Source organism: Passer domesticus, chromosome W (assembly GCF_036417665.1).
Source record: "Passer domesticus isolate bPasDom1 chromosome W, bPasDom1.hap1, whole genome shotgun sequence".
Classification (NCBI taxonomy): Eukaryota; Metazoa; Chordata; class Aves; order Passeriformes; family Passeridae; genus Passer; species Passer domesticus.
Genome location: NC_087511.1, coordinates 17,327,895 through 17,344,613, shown reverse-complemented (window position 1 = coordinate 17,344,613; position 16,719 = coordinate 17,327,895). Strand labels below are relative to the sequence as shown.

The 16,719-nt window shown below is 41.4% G+C and overlaps 1 protein-coding gene across 4 annotated transcripts in view; it reads right to left on the bottom strand.

The window, feature by feature from the left end:
- Positions 1–16,719, bottom strand: part of LOC135289153 (nipped-B-like protein) — a 171,166-nt gene that overhangs the window by 106,819 nt on the left and 47,628 nt on the right. For all 4 annotated transcript variants that reach the window (XM_064402560.1, XM_064402562.1, XM_064402563.1 and 1 more), the window contains exons 5-8: positions 10,898–10,997; positions 9,807–9,958; positions 7,910–8,070; positions 1,290–1,383 (exon numbers count right to left, since the gene is read on the bottom strand). In XM_064402560.1, the coding sequence (XP_064258630.1) occupies positions 1,290–1,383; positions 7,910–8,070; positions 9,807–9,958; positions 10,898–10,997 (507 nt within the window). The remainder of the gene's footprint in view (positions 1–1,289; positions 1,384–7,909; positions 8,071–9,806; positions 9,959–10,897; positions 10,998–16,719) is intronic.

Sequence of the window (16,719 nt, the reverse complement as noted above, 5' to 3'; positions counted from 1 at the left end):
CCAATAAATTGTTCTTATCTCAACCCATGATCTTTGCCCTCTGTATCTCCAATTCTCCTCTCTGGCCCACAACCCACCACAGCAGGAGAATGGAAAATGGGAGAGCAAGAGAAGGGCACATAGTTTGGGAGAGTCTTGGTGGGGGCACTGAATTGGGAAGTATCACTCCTAAACCATGACACTATGTTATGCAGGGCTAATCCAGCCAGGTCTTGAAAACATCCAAGAATGAAAAATGCACAGATTCTCTGGGCTTTTCCAATGCTTGACTGTTGTGATAGTGAAAAAGGTTTTCCTTATATCTAGTCAGAACCTCCCACTTCAATCTAAGTCCATTGTGTCTCACCCTTGCTCCACAACACTGTGGAAAGCCTGACTCAAGTCTTCCTGATAATCTCATAGGCATGAGGAAACTGCTCTAAGGTCTGTCTGTTCATTGTGTGTCATCCCATCTGTGTGTCCCTGTCATCATCATCATCTACATCCACCCTCAAAGACTTGTTATCCAGGCTGCACAACCCCAATACCCTCACCTTCTCTGGAATCTCCCCCATCTCCTCCCTCTCCACCTAACCTGACCACCCATAAAGATTTAATTTTGTTTCAGGATTAAAGAGAAGAAAACACTATTGCTTCTTTTTACTATTGCCATGTAAATACATAAGCACTGAATACTTAAATTAACAAGAATACGCCCAAACCCCTACCTTACTAATCTCATCTATCTCGGTCATTGCTTCTTAGGGAGAATATTAAAAACAGCAGTATGCATTACATATTTTAGCATAAAGAATTATTTTCTCATCTGACTTACAGTTTATCCTATTCGTTGTCCACAGCTAAGGTTTTCAGGCTTCATTTATGGTATATATATTGTGTTCATTGAACTACTTTTAACTTCATGTTCATAGAATTTGATGATTGCAATCAAGACAAGCATTATATGTTAAAACACTTTTGAGCTGGTTAAGAGTTCAATACTTGTAATTATTTAAATTTCTTATGCAGAGCAACTGAAACCATTCCTTTAAAGAATTTATTCCTCATATTGGAAAGGATTGAAAATTATTCTGTCCTTCATGAATTTGAGTTTTGTTTTGAAGTCTGATTAGTCAATTTTTGAACCTTCAGAAATTTCTTCTGAATCAGGGCTCAAAATAATTTTGTATCGAAAAATGAATTACATGCTCTTTAGTACTATTGGAATACAGAAGTTGGGAGAACTAACTTTAAATTCTGTGTTTTAAAACTGGGAAAAAATAAAATTATATATATGACTGCTAGATTACCTTTAAGGGTTCCATCACTTCCAGATGGAGAGCAGACTGACTGTGGTGACCTCAAGGAAAAAGATGCAGCATTCCTTACTGAAGGATCGCCATCCTAAAGTGACCATGATAAAAAAAAAAAAAAATCATGAACACTTCATAAAATAAAGACCAAAATTAGTACATATACTGATAAAATGAACTGGATGAAAAAGCATAAAAATATTACAAAAATATTTATTTATATAAAAAACTTTGTCATTTGGACTGCTATTAGACTACTACATACACAAAATTCAAAAAAACAATCAGCCTTAAAAATTTAGAACCAGAACATGCACACAAAAATAAATCCATGTATGTCTTCCAGCTAAATAAGCACTTTTGGTTGACATTAAGATTTCATTTAGAAGTTTTTTTGTTACATATAGTAAAGAGCTGAAAAACAGAAATATGAACTCTCTACAATACCAACTCAAAGAAATTGAGTATAATAAGTAGATTTTTCTCTTTTTTAAACAAATTCAGCATTTTTTAAAATTAGCATACCCTCAAAGTTTATTAGAATACCATCTTACTTTTACAGTTAAGCAAACCAAAACTTTGTATTCATATCCTCCAACATAAACACATCAGGATTGAACAAAATCTGTAGCACACCCATTGTGGCAACTGAGATAGATGGATGTCAACTACACACTCCCTCTGACAATGGCCAAACAGCCAATTTCCACATGCATAGGAGTAGATCAGCCACTGCATGTTATGCCTTGTGAAGGCATAGTTCACACTGCTTACGAATAAAGAAAATAGTTTTATATTTATGGACTGAAAGTGCTTACAATGCAAAGAATATAAATTCATAAGAAACCAGATTTCATCAATTTCATCATATATAGGCATTTACAAACCAATTCTATTAGATTTTTTCCCCTCCCACAGCAAAATGAATCTAAACCTCATGATGTGCTATTAATTACACTTATTTTTCTAACTGCTTGCAAAAAGACTTGTTGCCTGGTGAGAAAGCCTCATGTGTAAAGAAATATAATATTCTGATTCAATGCAATAAAACAATTATACCTTAAACTTACATGCTTTTTATTGCAAGTCAAAATGAATAAATTTGCTGATGTAACAGTTACTTGTTTATTTAATACACTGAAAGTAAGGAGATTATTTTTTCAAACACTAATTATCATTTAATTATAATAAATCTCAAACCCACCAAAATACTGCGGGGAACAAAAGCTTAGTAACTTTTATAGATTATATTTTTTATTAGAATGGGAGAGGTCCTCTACCCATGGACTGCCAAGGACAAAGGCAAAGATGTCATTTATCAAATTTAATGAACTAACTAACTAGGTAGATGATCTTTCAGGTACACACATGTCATTCCTGAAAATTAGTCAGCTACTGCAGAAGTCCTCATTTACTGTTTCCTAGACGAGAACTTCATCAAATGGTGAAACATAAGAACAAACTTATATTCTGGGCATGTTCTCACATGCATTAACAGCCCAGAAAGCCAACTGCAGTCTGGGCTGCATCAAAAGCAGTGCAACCCAGCAGGTCGAGGGAAGTGATTCTGTCCCTCTGCTCTGCTCTGGTGAGACCCCACCTGCAGTGCTGCCTCCAGCTCTGGAGTCCCCAGCACAGAAAGGACATGGACCTGCTGAAGCAAGTCCAGAAGAGGCCACCAAGACGATTAGAGGGCAGGAGCACCTCTGCTATGAGGAAAGGCTGAGAGAATTAGGACTCTTCAGCCTGGAGAAGAGAAAGCTCCAGGGAGACCTTAGAGCAGCCTTCCAATAGCTGAAGGGAGCCTGCAACAAAGCCAGGCTCTTTATCAGGGAGTGTAGCAATAGCACAAGGAACAAGGGCTTAAAGCTGAAAGAGGGTAGATCTAGATTAGATGATAGGAAGGAAGTCTTCCCTGTGAGTGTGGTGAGGCCCTGGGACAAGTTGTCCAGAGAAGCTGTGTCTGCCCCATCCCTGGAAGTGTTCAAGGCCAGGCTGGATGGGGCTTGAAACAACTTGTTCTAGTGGAAGGTGTCCCTGTCCACAGTAGGGGGTTGGAACATGATAGTCATTAAGGTCCCTTTCAACCCAAGCCATTCTATGATTCTCAGGTTTCTCAAAAAATGGTCCTTTACTTGAGTATATGCACAGTCAGCCTTCAAGTTTATGCTTACTGGTTTAGTGGAATCAAATATTGCAAACACACAATATCCTGCAGACATTTAAAACTTCTAAATAACACAATTCCAAAGCTAAGAAACAAGATAAACAAAGTTTTAGATTTTATGATTTAATAATCCTTGTTCATAACTATCTCTGCCAAAGTTAATACTTTTTTAAAAAAGGTGCAACATTATGATTAACATGATTGTACATATATACATGCAAAACTTGAATTACTTCACCTTGTTCAAACTGTTTTCTGCAGGATGGCTACTAAAATCAGCTTTTAAAGGCATACTTACTTTTTACCCACGGTGTTTTTGCCATTAAACAGAATAATGACGGTATGCTTTATGTTTTCATAGTTGGTCAGTTTTGAATGAGTTTCGTAGAATTGTTAAGGTTGGAAAATATCTTTAAAATCATCAAGTCCAACCAATAATGCAGCACCACCATTATGTTGACCATTAAACCATGTCCCCAAGTGCAACATCCACACATTTTTGAACACTTCCAAAGATGGTGACTCAACCAATGCCCTGGGCAGTCTGTTCCAATGCTTGACAACCGTTTCCATGAAAAAATTTTCCCTAATATCCAATCTAAACCTCCCCTGGAACAACTTGAGGCCATTTCCTCTTGTCCTATTGCTTGTTCCCCAGAAGAACTCAACTCTCACCTGGCTCCACCCTCCTTTCAGGGAGTTGTAGAGAGTGAGAAGGTTCCCCCTGAGCCTCCTGTTCTCCAGGATGAGCCCTCTCAGCTACTCCTGGTGCTCCAGACCCCTCCCCAGCTCCATTGCCCTTCTCTGGACTCGCTCCAGCACCGCAATGTCTTTCTTGCAGTGAGGGGCCCAGAACTGGACACAGCACTTGAGGTACAGCCTCACCAGTGCCGAGTACAGAGGGACAATTGCTGCCCTGGTCCTGCTGGTCACACCATTTCTGATCCAAGCCAGGATGCCATTGGCCTTCTTGCCCACCTGGGCACACACTGGCTCATGTTCAGCTGCTGTCGCTCAGCACGCCCAGGTCCTTTTCCTGTGGCCAGCTTTCCAGCCACTATTTCCCAAGCCTATAGTGTTGCAGGGGGTTGTGTGACTCAAATGCAGGACCTGGCACTTGGCCTTGTTGAACCTCATACAATTGGCCTTGTCCCATTGCTCCAGCCTGTCCAGATCCCTCTGCAGAGCCTTCCTGCCCTCCAGCAGATCAACACTCCCACCCAACTTGGTGCCCTCTGTAAACTTACTGAGGGTGTACTTGATCCCCTTGTCTAGGTCATCAATGAAGATGTTAAATAGGACTGGCCCCCATACTGAGCTTTGGGGAACTCCACTGGTGACTGGCTGACAACTGGATGTTGCTCCATTCTCCACCACTCTCTGGGCCTGATCATCCACCAGACAGTTCCTAGCCCAGTGAAGAGAGCACCTGTCCAACCCATGGGCTGCCAGCTTTTCCAGGAAAATGCTGTGGGAGACAGCATCAAAGGCTTTACTGAAGTGCAGGTAGTCACACACACAGCCTTTCCCTCACACACTAGGTGGGTCACCTGGTCATAAAAGGAGATCAGGTTGGTCAAGCAGGACCCGCGTTTCTTAAACCCCTGCTGGCTGGGCCTGATCCCCTGGTTGTCCTGCACATGCCACGTGATCACACTCAAAATGATCCATTCCATAACCTTCCCAGGTACTGAGGTCAGGCTGACAGGCCTGTTGCTCCCCGGATCCTCCTTCCGGCCCTTCTTGTTTATGGCTGTCACATTGGCACCTCCAGTCACCTGGGACCTCCTCAGTTGGCCAGGACCACTGGTAAATGATGGACAGTGTCTTGGTGACCTCTTCTGCCAGCTCCCGTAGTACCCTTGGCTGGATCCTATCCAACCCCATAGATGTGAGGGGGTCTAAGTAGCATACCAAGCCTTTTCCTCGTCGTTTGTCACTGTTTACCTCCATATCAAGTACAGGATGGAGATTCTCCTTGGCCCTCCTTTTGTTGCTGATGTATTTGTAGAACCACTTTTTGTTGTCTTTTACAGCCATAGGCAGATGAAGTTCTAGCTGGGCTTTGGCCCTTTGAATTTTCTCCTTGCATGACCTCACAACATCCTTGTAGTCCTACTGAGCTGCCTGCCTCTTTTTCCAGAGGTGATGCGCACTCTTGTTCTCCCTGAGCTCCATTCCAAGCTCTCTGTTTGGCCAGGCCGGTCTTCCCTGCCGGCTCGTCTTTCGGCACATGGGGACAGCCTGCTCCTGCTCCTTTCAGATTTCTTTTTTAAAGCACATCCCGCTTTCCTGGAGCCCTTTGCCCTTCAGGACTGCCTCCCAAGTGACTCTCTCAACCAGGCTCCCAAACAGGCCAGTCTGCACTCTGGAAGTCCAAGGTGGCAGTTCTCCTGATCCCCCTGCTTACTTCTCTGAGAACAGAAAATTATAATTTCATGATCACTGTGCCCAAGATGACCTCCAATTATTACATCCCACACCAGCCCTTCTCTCTTCACAAACAGCAGGTCCAGGGGGGCACTTCTCCTGATTGGCTCACTCACCAGCTGTGTCAGTTCCACACAGTCCAGGTACCTCCTTGACTGTTTCCTCTGCTGTGCTCTATTTCCAGAATAGATCTGGTAAGTTGTAGTCCCCCACGAGAACAAGGGCCAGCGATAGTGAGTCTTCTCTCAGCTACTCATAGAACATTTTGTCTTCTTAATCCTGGCTAGGTGGTCTATAGGAGATTCCCATCAGGAGATCTCCTCTGTTGGCCTTCCCTTTGATTCTTACCCATAAACACTCAACCCTACCGGTACCATCATCAAGTTCCAGACAATCAAAACACTCCCTAACATACAAGAGGTATCTAAAGCCTCTCCTTCCTTGCTGATCCCTTATGAAGAGTTTATAGCCATCCATTGCAGCCTTTCAGTCATGCAAGTCATCCCACCATGTCTCCATGATTGCAGCTATGTCATAGTTTCCCTGCTGCACCATGGCTTCCAGTTCCTCCTGTTTGTTGCCCATGCTGCGTGCATTGGTGTAGATGCACTTGAGTTGCATGTGCTGATGATACAAAACTAGGAGGAGTGGCTGATACGCCTGACAGCCATGCTGCCATTCAGGGGGACCTTGATAGGCTGGAGAATTGGGTAGAGAGAAGCCTAATGAGGTTCAACAAGGGCAAGTTTAGGGTCCTGCACCTGGGGAGGAATAACCCCAAGTACCAGCACAGGTTGGGGGTGACCTACTAGAGAGGTAGTAGTTGGGGGATATATGTTCATTTAATGCCAAGAACAGCTTCTTATTTTGAAGAATTTGCATTGCTGAAGCAGAGACTGGGAAAAATACCTGATGAGATTGTGTATTATGATAGATTCCTTCATTACAAAATTCTCTTGTTGAAGATATCACTTCTTAGCTAATATTTTTCATCAGCATAATTCTTTCATTTAAAAGAGAAGGCTAATAAAACTAATAAGTCTTAGAGTTCCAGTGTACTAATCCCTGTAAGAAATTTAGGTAGCCTCGTGTTATCAATACACTTGTTGAATACAACAGTTTTTTGCTTCCACAAGCTAATTTAGGAAGACAAGAGTTGCCCCTAGTTTTCATAAGGTAAATTAAATACATCTTTTAAAAAAAGGTCAAAAAAAGGCCCGCTTGTCACCAGGTTTTGATCAAGTTTTGTAACTGTTGTAGGCATCACTAAGACCGCATAATTCAAAGAACTAAAAGCAAAAACTAAAAATGAAACTTAAGTGCTGTCTCCTTAAGAGGTTTTAAGAGACTGTGCCAAACTTGTAAAGAAGAGTCACAACATGCTTCATCCACAGATTAAGAAAGTGAAGAAGTTGAAAACACCATGGGAGAAAGTTGCTGATTTTTTTCACTTATATTCAATACTTTAGCAAGAATTTCTCCCACGTGAAATCAAGTCACTAGAAAAACATATTATAAATAAACCAGGCCATAAAAGCACATAATAGATCTGTAAGAAAAAATGTTAAAAGCAATTTTTGCCTTTGACAACACTACTGTATTACTGAATAGGTTATGGAATTGTCTCATCTAATTGACAGGTAGGGGAATCTTCAGAAAGACATGTTAACTATAAACCTATTTAGAATCTAGCATTGTTTACATCAATATATTGATACAATAATTGCAGAGAGACTCTACCCTCTCTTTATAATAAACTTACATGAGTAAGATTTTTTACTTTTCATACTTTCATCAGAATCAATGTCACAAACTGTTCCAAAGGACAGAGATCTAGAAAAATCTTAAAACTTGCACATTAAAGTTGCACATTTGAGTGCACACATCTGAAACCAAAATATATTTCAGTGGTTTTATTCATCAACAGCATCCTCATAAAATATTTGCCTTTTAAGGCAGCTAAGCACATACTTGGTTTATCACAGTAAATATTTGTTTTATCATCATAAACTGATCATACATCACTACTTATCCTTTGCACCATCTGTAGATAGTCTTCATTTGAGCCATGTCTAGAATTATCAGCATGATGATTAGCTGAATTTCCAGACAGTTGACTTGAAACTTTATTTTCATGGAGATTTCTCATCCCAGCTGTGACAATGGGACTGGATACTGAAGCTGAAATACAGAAAAATAAAAATAATTATACCAATATAGTCACAAAATCATTAACTCTAAAAAATCTCACAGAAAAGGCCATAATATTAATGAGCTGAATGCAAGAGGTCTAGGATTGGAAGAAGAATCCCAACTTACTTCACTGAATCCTTTTTCCACAAATACCTTGAATAAAAATATTATCTAAGTTTTAAATTTTCAAGAGACTCTTAAACCTAAATTCCATGAACAGATTAGCCAAGCTTCACTCCACATCTATCCTAATTACAGTCAGCATCACACTCATAGGTTATAGAAAACTTTATTTTCCTCTATATAATATGCATTCTCTACCTTTAATAACTTCCAAGGTATTCATGAGACACATAACTGTCCTAGGGTGAAGTTATGATGCTTGTATCCCCAGTCGTGTGTTCTGTTAGTGCTGGATATTATGTACTGTGCCTTCAAGACTGGCTCTGAAGAGCAAGGTTTGTTTTGGTTTGTTATCAGCCTGCTGGCGGGACAGAGAGACCGAGCAGTACATAGTGCGGCTTTTGCTTTTTGCTTTACTTTTTGCTGCTTGGTTTGCTCTTACTCCTGCTTCGCTCCTGCTTTGCTCCCGCTCTGCTTTTGCTTTTTTTGCTTCTGTTAGTTAGTTTAGCTAAGCGGTCCAGATTTTTTCCCTGGACTGTTTTTTCCCTTCCCTTTTTGGAATCATTCAAACCTGCTCTGGACTGGGGCCTGGGAAACACCAAGAGTTTACATCTGGTGGCTGCAGCAGCTATCCCCAGCGCTGGAGGGAGCAACAACAGAGCAACCACTCCCAGGAAAATCTTTATGAATTTGTCATCCTTTTCAGATCGGTGAAAGTGTTGTCATCTGGTATCGTTCATTTGTGTGCTAGGAGTGTTTTGCTTGTTCAATAAACAAGTTCTTTCCACTTCTCTCCGAAGAATCCTTCCCGAACCGGTGGGGGGAAGGGGCTGTGTGGGTTTGCTTTCTGGGGGGGTCCCTTTTAGAAGTTTTCTCCCAAATTTATCCTAATCCAGAACAATAACATTACATACCGGACAGCTATATAAATTCTAAGCACACTGCTAAACTTTAGGAACAGATGATTTAAAAGAATCTAACAAGAATTCTACTTCCAAGAAAGGATAATGCCTAGATACTTAACAGTGTTCATGTTGTTCAAGATTGTTTTTAGAAAAGGGAATAACAAAGAAATTCATTAATTCTGAAGGTCATCTTTGCCAGTTACTGCATACCTTGAGGATAATTCTAGCCAACGTAGCCTAGCCTACACTGCAAAGGTTTGGTACAGTTAAATAAGTTGGCAGCAAAATTTACATTACACAGGAAAAAATTATGTTTTTGCCAGTACAGATAAACAATTGCCATAGCTAACAAATAAAAAGTTTTAGGGTTTTAAAATTTTTTCTGTTGTCATGTATATGTGACAACTATGCAAAATCCGTGTGCATTAACGCCAAGGTCACTGGTTCAATCCCTATATGGGCCATTAACTTAAGAGTTGTGCTTGATGATCCTTCTGGGATTTTTTGAAATAAAATAAATACTACCACTGTACAGTCAGGAAAGCAAAGCTTAAGCATACCCAAAAAATTCCCTAGCAACTCCAAGATTTGCATTAAGCATGTGACTCCTTCAAAGAAATTAGAGAGCTGTGAAACACACACATGAAGATAAAGCTGACATGAGATAGAAGAATAAAATAAATATTAAAGACATACCTTGCTGCATCTGAGGATGTGGTGTATAACTTGCAGGATGTGAATATGGCATGTATCCTGCAGGACTTTGAGGAGCATAAGGACTAGGCACTGGACTGTTCTGTTGTGCCAAAAATCTGTTACCAGAGCTTGCTTGTGGTGGCACAAACCGGCTAAAAAATAAAATGAAAAAGTTGGAAAAGGAAATTTATACAAATTTCTTATTTATTTTAGAAGACTGAGGGACCTGGGGGTGTTTAGTCTGGAGAAAAGGAGGCTCAGGGGACACTTTATTGTTGAAAGGAGGTAATAAGCAACAGGACAAGAGGAAATGGCCTCAAGTTATTCCAGGGGAGGTTTAGATTATATATCAGGAAAAAATTCTTTACCAAAAGGTTTGTCAAGCACTGGCACACACTGCCCAGGGAAGTGATTAAGTCACCAACCTAGACGTATTTAAAATGTGTGTACATATGTCACTTAGGGACATGGTTTAGTAGTGGACCTGACAGTGTTAGGTTAACGGTTGAACTTGATGATCTTAGAGGTCTTTTCCAACCTAAATGATTCTATAGGTACATGCTACTTGCTGACACTCAAAGTTTGAAAAAAAACCCACAAGTTGACGAGAAAGCTGATGGAAGACTGGCCAAATTACTGGGCCTATCCTCCTCTGAACAGCCTTTTGTATAACTGTTACAGCAGTATTCCATGTTTTTACAAAACTTCTTTTCCACCCTTCTGTCACATTGGTAATGTTATACATGCTGGAACACATAGCCACTTCTCTCCTGTTCTCCTGCCACAGGTAGAAAATAGCTGTAGGGGTGTCAGGAGGCAGGGGTATTATTTTAGCAGGAAAGAAAGTTTGCCAAAAATATGTGAGGGAGGGACAGCAGGGAATCCTGACTAATCAGAATACAAAGATTACTCACTAGCAAAAACATGTTGCTTTTCCAGCTGAAGAAACTCACCCTGCTGTCAGACAAATGCAAAATATATCCTGACACTGATCACCTTCCATTCACATACTTGCAAAAAGAATTGACTGTCACTGTAGATAGAATTTGCAGTTTGCTGCCCATCCCACCCCATTTAAAAAAGAATGTTACCTGGAAGGGCTATGTGAGATAGTGGTTTGTTGATAATTAGAAGATGCAGGACTACCTCTCATGGAGTTCTGAGAAATATTAAACTGCGACATCATCATCCCTATTAAGAAGACAGCAGCATTACTTTCCATGCATTTCCTTTTTAATCAATGAAGTCTCTCATTTCAGAAATTATTATTTACAAAGAGATTATAAACTTTACAAACATTGACATCTTCTATCTACAACTGTTAGAAAACATTTTTAAAAGATTGATTTCATGTAAGATGTCCATTTTACACCATGACATAAAAAGAATGTTTCCTAAAGGAGTATTAATTCAATAATAAATATCAACAGCAGTTCCCTCCTCTGTTCCTTAGCCAAAAACCTGCTAGTAAATAGTAACATTTTATAACAGGCCACATACTCCACACCCCAGACTTGTGTGTGGAGTACTCAATGTGACAATAAGATTTGGAAACTTCACAACAACTCAGAAGAACACAGAAAACTTATCTCCCATTATTAGATCAAGTACAAGAAACAATCATCTCAGGCTGAGTGGTGCAAGATATTCTCCCTGCTCCCCTAATGCCCTAGTGGTTCCTTTCTACCCAGGGACAACAGCTCTCTATTCCATCTCCACCACACTTAAAAGGAATGTTATCAAAGAAGGTGCTGAAATATTTTCAGTTGCAAAGAACCACCAGTATCCCATCTACAGTCTCCAACAGCCTGTAGATTCCCACAGTCATGCTTTGAAAATTCAGGAGTTGTACTAGATGGCAAGCCACAAGTACCAATGGGCCTGGAAGTAACTTGAATCTTTATCAGGGAGAATTTATATTAATCTTTTTTGTTTTCTCTCTTCCATACAGATATAAAGAATTTCTAACCACCACATAACACTGGAAGTTGAAATGGTACAGGTACACAAGAACTTATATGACTTTTAACCAGGTGATTTTAATGATAGAATTGAATGTCTTGCAGCTAAAACAGCATCAGAATTCACATACACGCTTGTGGTGGTTTCAGTTTGAAACTGGGCAGAAACACCAATTTCGTGTTGTGGTTTAGGTTCGCCAATTTAAGATTTCCCCAATTTGAAATTTTCCCAGCCAATGCACCAAAGAATGTGGTAGGTTTGGTGCTGGCCAATCACCAATACACTCACTTCCTGCTGTGAGATAGGATTAGGAGAAAGGCAAAGCAGGCTCAAAACTTTAAGAGGGTATAAAGAAAATTTTATTAAAAGTAACTAGAAGGAAAAAAGTAGTAAGAATCAAAACAAACCCTCCAGAACACTTCTTCTCCCCCCACAACCTTTTCTTTCCCACTGACAATGTAAAGAAACAAACCCTAAAATTTCCAGTCAGTTTACCACCTCTAAAATAGTCTTTTTTCAGTTCACTGAGGGAGAGAAGTCCCTCTTGTTAAGGTTATGGAGACTTCTCCACAAGAGGAAAGGAAACAGTTCTCTTGTGGCTCTCAATTTGTCACAAACAGCAGCCGCTCGAGGAACCCTGCCATCATGAAGTCCTTCCCATTTCCACAAGCCTTCCCACAGCTTGTCGATGGGCCATGTCTATTTATGGGGTATTGTTTTAAAGATGAGCTGGTCAAAGGCAAAAGTTCTCCTTATTGTCTATTTCTAAAATCATCTTCATCCCTGGGAATAGAGATCTCCTGGAAGCACAGGACTACTCTCTTCCTCTGTTCAAACTTCTCATGGGATCACAGCCATTTCAACATCTGCTTATCTTAGCATGGAGGCTTTTGCTCAATATAAATTTGAACACTTTCATCTCCCCATAATTTCATGCGTTATAAGGAACAAGAGTTCTTTCTCCATAGCTTACAAGAGTATTTCAGCTCCAAAAAACAAGGCATCTCCTCCTCCCTCCAATCTGGGACTTAACTTCTTCCACACTGAATTTGATGTCTTCATGTTGTTCCATTACATTCTTGCATCTTGTTCCTTTCTCTCTCTCTCGGGAGGATTGAAGCACTGAAAGGGTTAACATCCCGCCTAGGGCCTACCTGGCCCCGGTAACTTGTGGTGGGAGCTGCGGCTGGGCTGTGTCAGGATCGGCCTCATGGTTGGTCTTTGGTTTTCTGCATGGGCTGCAGGGGTCTCTGGTCTCAGCCGCGCTGGGGGGAGGGGGCCTGACGGTGAAATCTTAACAGCCGCGGCCAGCCCTGCTCCGGCCTGGGCTCTGCAGCCCCCCGCCCGCCTTCCTGCCTGGTCGCCGCTGGGGCCCGGCCCGGTCCGGCCAGGCCGGAGCCGATGGTGGAGGACGGCGGGCGGCCCGGGGAGGGTGGAAGGGGCCCGGCCGGCGGCAGGACCGCCCGGCCCGGCCTGGCCAAGACCGGGGCCTGCCACCTCCTCGCCGACCGGAAAAGAAAAGAGGGAGTTGCCGGGTTATTTTGTCTTTTAACATGTGTGTTTCACAGAGGCGTGTCCAGCTTCTCAGTGGTTCAAGAGACTGGCAGTTACACAAAAAGCTTTGCATCACTTCCCTGAATTTTCCTCCCATTCCAAACCAGGACAACACTGCAGCTTGGGAAGCCACAGCAAGTGATCCAAAGCCATGGGTAAAAGCACATCAGCAATGCAAATATTTAAACTTAAGTTCAGATAGACGACTGACTAATCCAGAGTCTTTGGGAGTCATCAATCTTTGTATTACTATCACTGATTTCAATTACTGCAATATTCACACAAGCAAAGCTAGTTTCAGAAATCCTCCTTGTCATCCTCTTTTCTCTTCCCCTCTCCCCAAAAAAGAAGTGATGGAATAATCCCCCAGGAATTAAGCCATTACTACCTCCTGGTAGGTAGAAGTGCTGCATTCCAAGTATATTAGCCCAGAAAAACTAGCCCAGAGCAGGAGTGAAATTCTCATATTGTGCTGAAAAATAAATAAATAAGAGACCTCCATACTTTAGTACAGAGGACATTTCATTGTCCAGAGTAACAGAAGTGGACCCCTCAACTCCTGCAAAATTTTATTAAATGAACACTGCTTGCCTTGCACAGAGGCAAGTGAGGAGCAAACTCCAGAGGTGTTGGAGGCAGCATCTGGCATGCTCACTGCCTGCTCGCCTCTCACAGCCACTCTCACCACAGCTAGGTAGTAGTTAGTCAAACTAATAACCCTTAACATTCATGTAAAGAAAGCTGACAGAATGTGCCAGTATGAGCATGAACTATGCAGAAGTTTCATTTTATGCTTAAAACAAAGATTGCACTTTGAAAATACTTGAAAAATATATCTCTTTTCTCCTCTGTGAATTTAAAACACACTTTTTGTTATGAATAAAAAGTTATCTATATTTTTTAGGTTGCAGAGTTAAAAACAAGTCAGACCAGTTGCTGTAAATTAGTTTCATTGTTAGAGTTCTTCTTCAATTACCTGTTAATGGTTGGTGATTAACCATTGTCCCCCTGATGCTTACCGCTTGCCAGGGAGGGACACAGGCACCCTCCCAAGTACCAGAAGAATGGGAGTGGCATCAGAGCCAGTATGCAGATGAGAAATGCATTGCGCCCCGAATTTTTACAGTTGTCCCAGGAAAACCCATAAAATTACGAGCCAACAAGTGACCTAAGTGACGTCTAAGGATGGGAGCGTAGTCCCGTACCTGCTTGGATCCTTTTTGCTTCTCACCCTAACCTGAAAAGATGTTGATTAAAGAGACGACCTGGGGTGTTAGACCAAAAAGGGGAATCTGCTAATCTCCCGTGAGGACGGAATCCCCAGCTCTGCCTGTAGACCAGCGGACAAAGCTGCATCACCCTCCTTCTCCGTGCCACGCCTGGGAGCAGCGGCGGCGTGGGCGTGACCTGTCGATTTCTCCCCACCTGAGCTGATTCTTTTTAATAAAGGCATTAAAAAGGAGAAAGATCTCCTGCCCATTTATTTCACTTTTGGTTTAAAAAAGTATGACAGAAAATACAAAAAGTAATACATTTTAATGCCATTTAAAAAAACCTAAAACTTATTCTGTGACAGGCTGTTCTCAACTCTTTATCTCTGTTAGGGGAAACAATCTAGAGAACTTCAAAAAAAACAACCAAACAAAACACCCTAAGTCCCCAGTGCCCATCCCCCTCCCCTTGCCCCACTAAAACCCCCCAAACAACAACCAACCAAACAAAAAAAATCCCTTACCACAACAGTGTCTCTAAAGTTTTCAGACAGATAACAAGTCTGTCTAATAATGATGTAATGAGAAAGGAGTAAAAATAAGCCCAAACGTTTAGTCTAAAAAGGAGTTGAAATTAGTCTGTGGTCATTAACAGTAAAATATCTTCTTGTACATTTTTTACACTGTTGTTCATATCACTAAGCAGCAGATTTATGGCTCCACTGTGCATCTCCATACCTTAAAATACTTAAGAATTTCTTTTAAATGCAACTTTAATTTTGATTGCTGGTAATGCTCAGTTTTGAGAAAACATCATCCTAGTAATAACATTCACACAATCATGGGATATGGGTCAAGTTGGAAGGGACCACAGTGGGTAATGTGGTCCCATCTCCTTGCTCAGAGTCACCCCAAAACACACAACAGAGGATTGTTTCCAGATGGGTCTGGAATATCTCCAGGGAGGGAGACTCCACACCCTCTCTGGGCAATCTGTTCCAGTGCTCAGTCACTGCACAGAGAAGTTCTTCCTCAAGTTCAGGTGGAACCTCCTGGGCATCAATTCCTGCCCATTCCTCTTGTACCATTGCTGGGCCCCACTGAGCTGAGCCTGGTCCATTCTCTGACCCTTCCCTGCAGACACTGACAGACATGGATGAGGTCCCCTCTCAGCTGTCTCCTCTTGAGGCTGAACAGCCCCAATTCCCTCAGCCTTTCCTCATAAGAGAGGTGCTCCAGTCCCTTAATCATCCCCACAGCCTCTGCTGGACCCACTCCAGGAGCTCCATGTCTCTCTTGTCCTGAGAAGCTCAAAACTGGACACAGCACTGCAGGTGTGGAGAGGGGCAGGATCACCTCTCTGACCTGCTGCCAATGATCTTTCTAATGCATCCCAGGATTCCGTTGGCCTTCTTCGTCAGAAGGGCACACACTTGTCCATCAGGAGACCCAGGTCACCCCCAGCCTGTACTGGTGCCTGGGGTTGTTCTTCCCCAGGTGCAGGACCCTGCATTTGCTTTTGTTGAATTTCAGACAGTTCTTCTCTCCCAACTCTCCAACCTGTTGCGGTCCTTCCGAAAGGCTGCACAGCACTTGGGGGTATTGGCCAGCTTTGTATTCTTAACATATACTCCCAGTCTTGAACGTAATTTTTTTGGCTCAGAAAAAAGGGATATGCGGAAATCCATTTGAGCATTCCTACTGCCAAAGAATACAAAAACATGGCTCCAGATCACAGAAAAGGTCTTGTATGATTAAACTGTATTACAGCATCATGCATGCTTAAGCAAGAATTGCTCACCATCAGGCAATTTTTAAGTTAAATATACACTCTTATTGAAAGCATATGTCTACAAAGTTTTTCCCTTTTATGCATTAAAATGTGCATTTTAATTCTTCCATAGATGAAAAAAAATCAAAGCAACTGATGCTTAGGGAAAGATGCATAAGATTTTAATCCTCAAAAATGCACAAGTAAATAGTTTAAATTGAATTTTAAGTCATTTCTATATCCTAAGCTATGCTGTGAAGACTAACCTATTGGTATTTTATCTGATCTAACAGATATCTGCTGAAAGACAAAGCCAGTGTTGAGAAGAGAAAAAAATATTATGAAAACTGAAATTAAATAATAGCCTAATTTTAAATAAATAATTATGATAGCACCCAGAACTTTCTCTGTCATT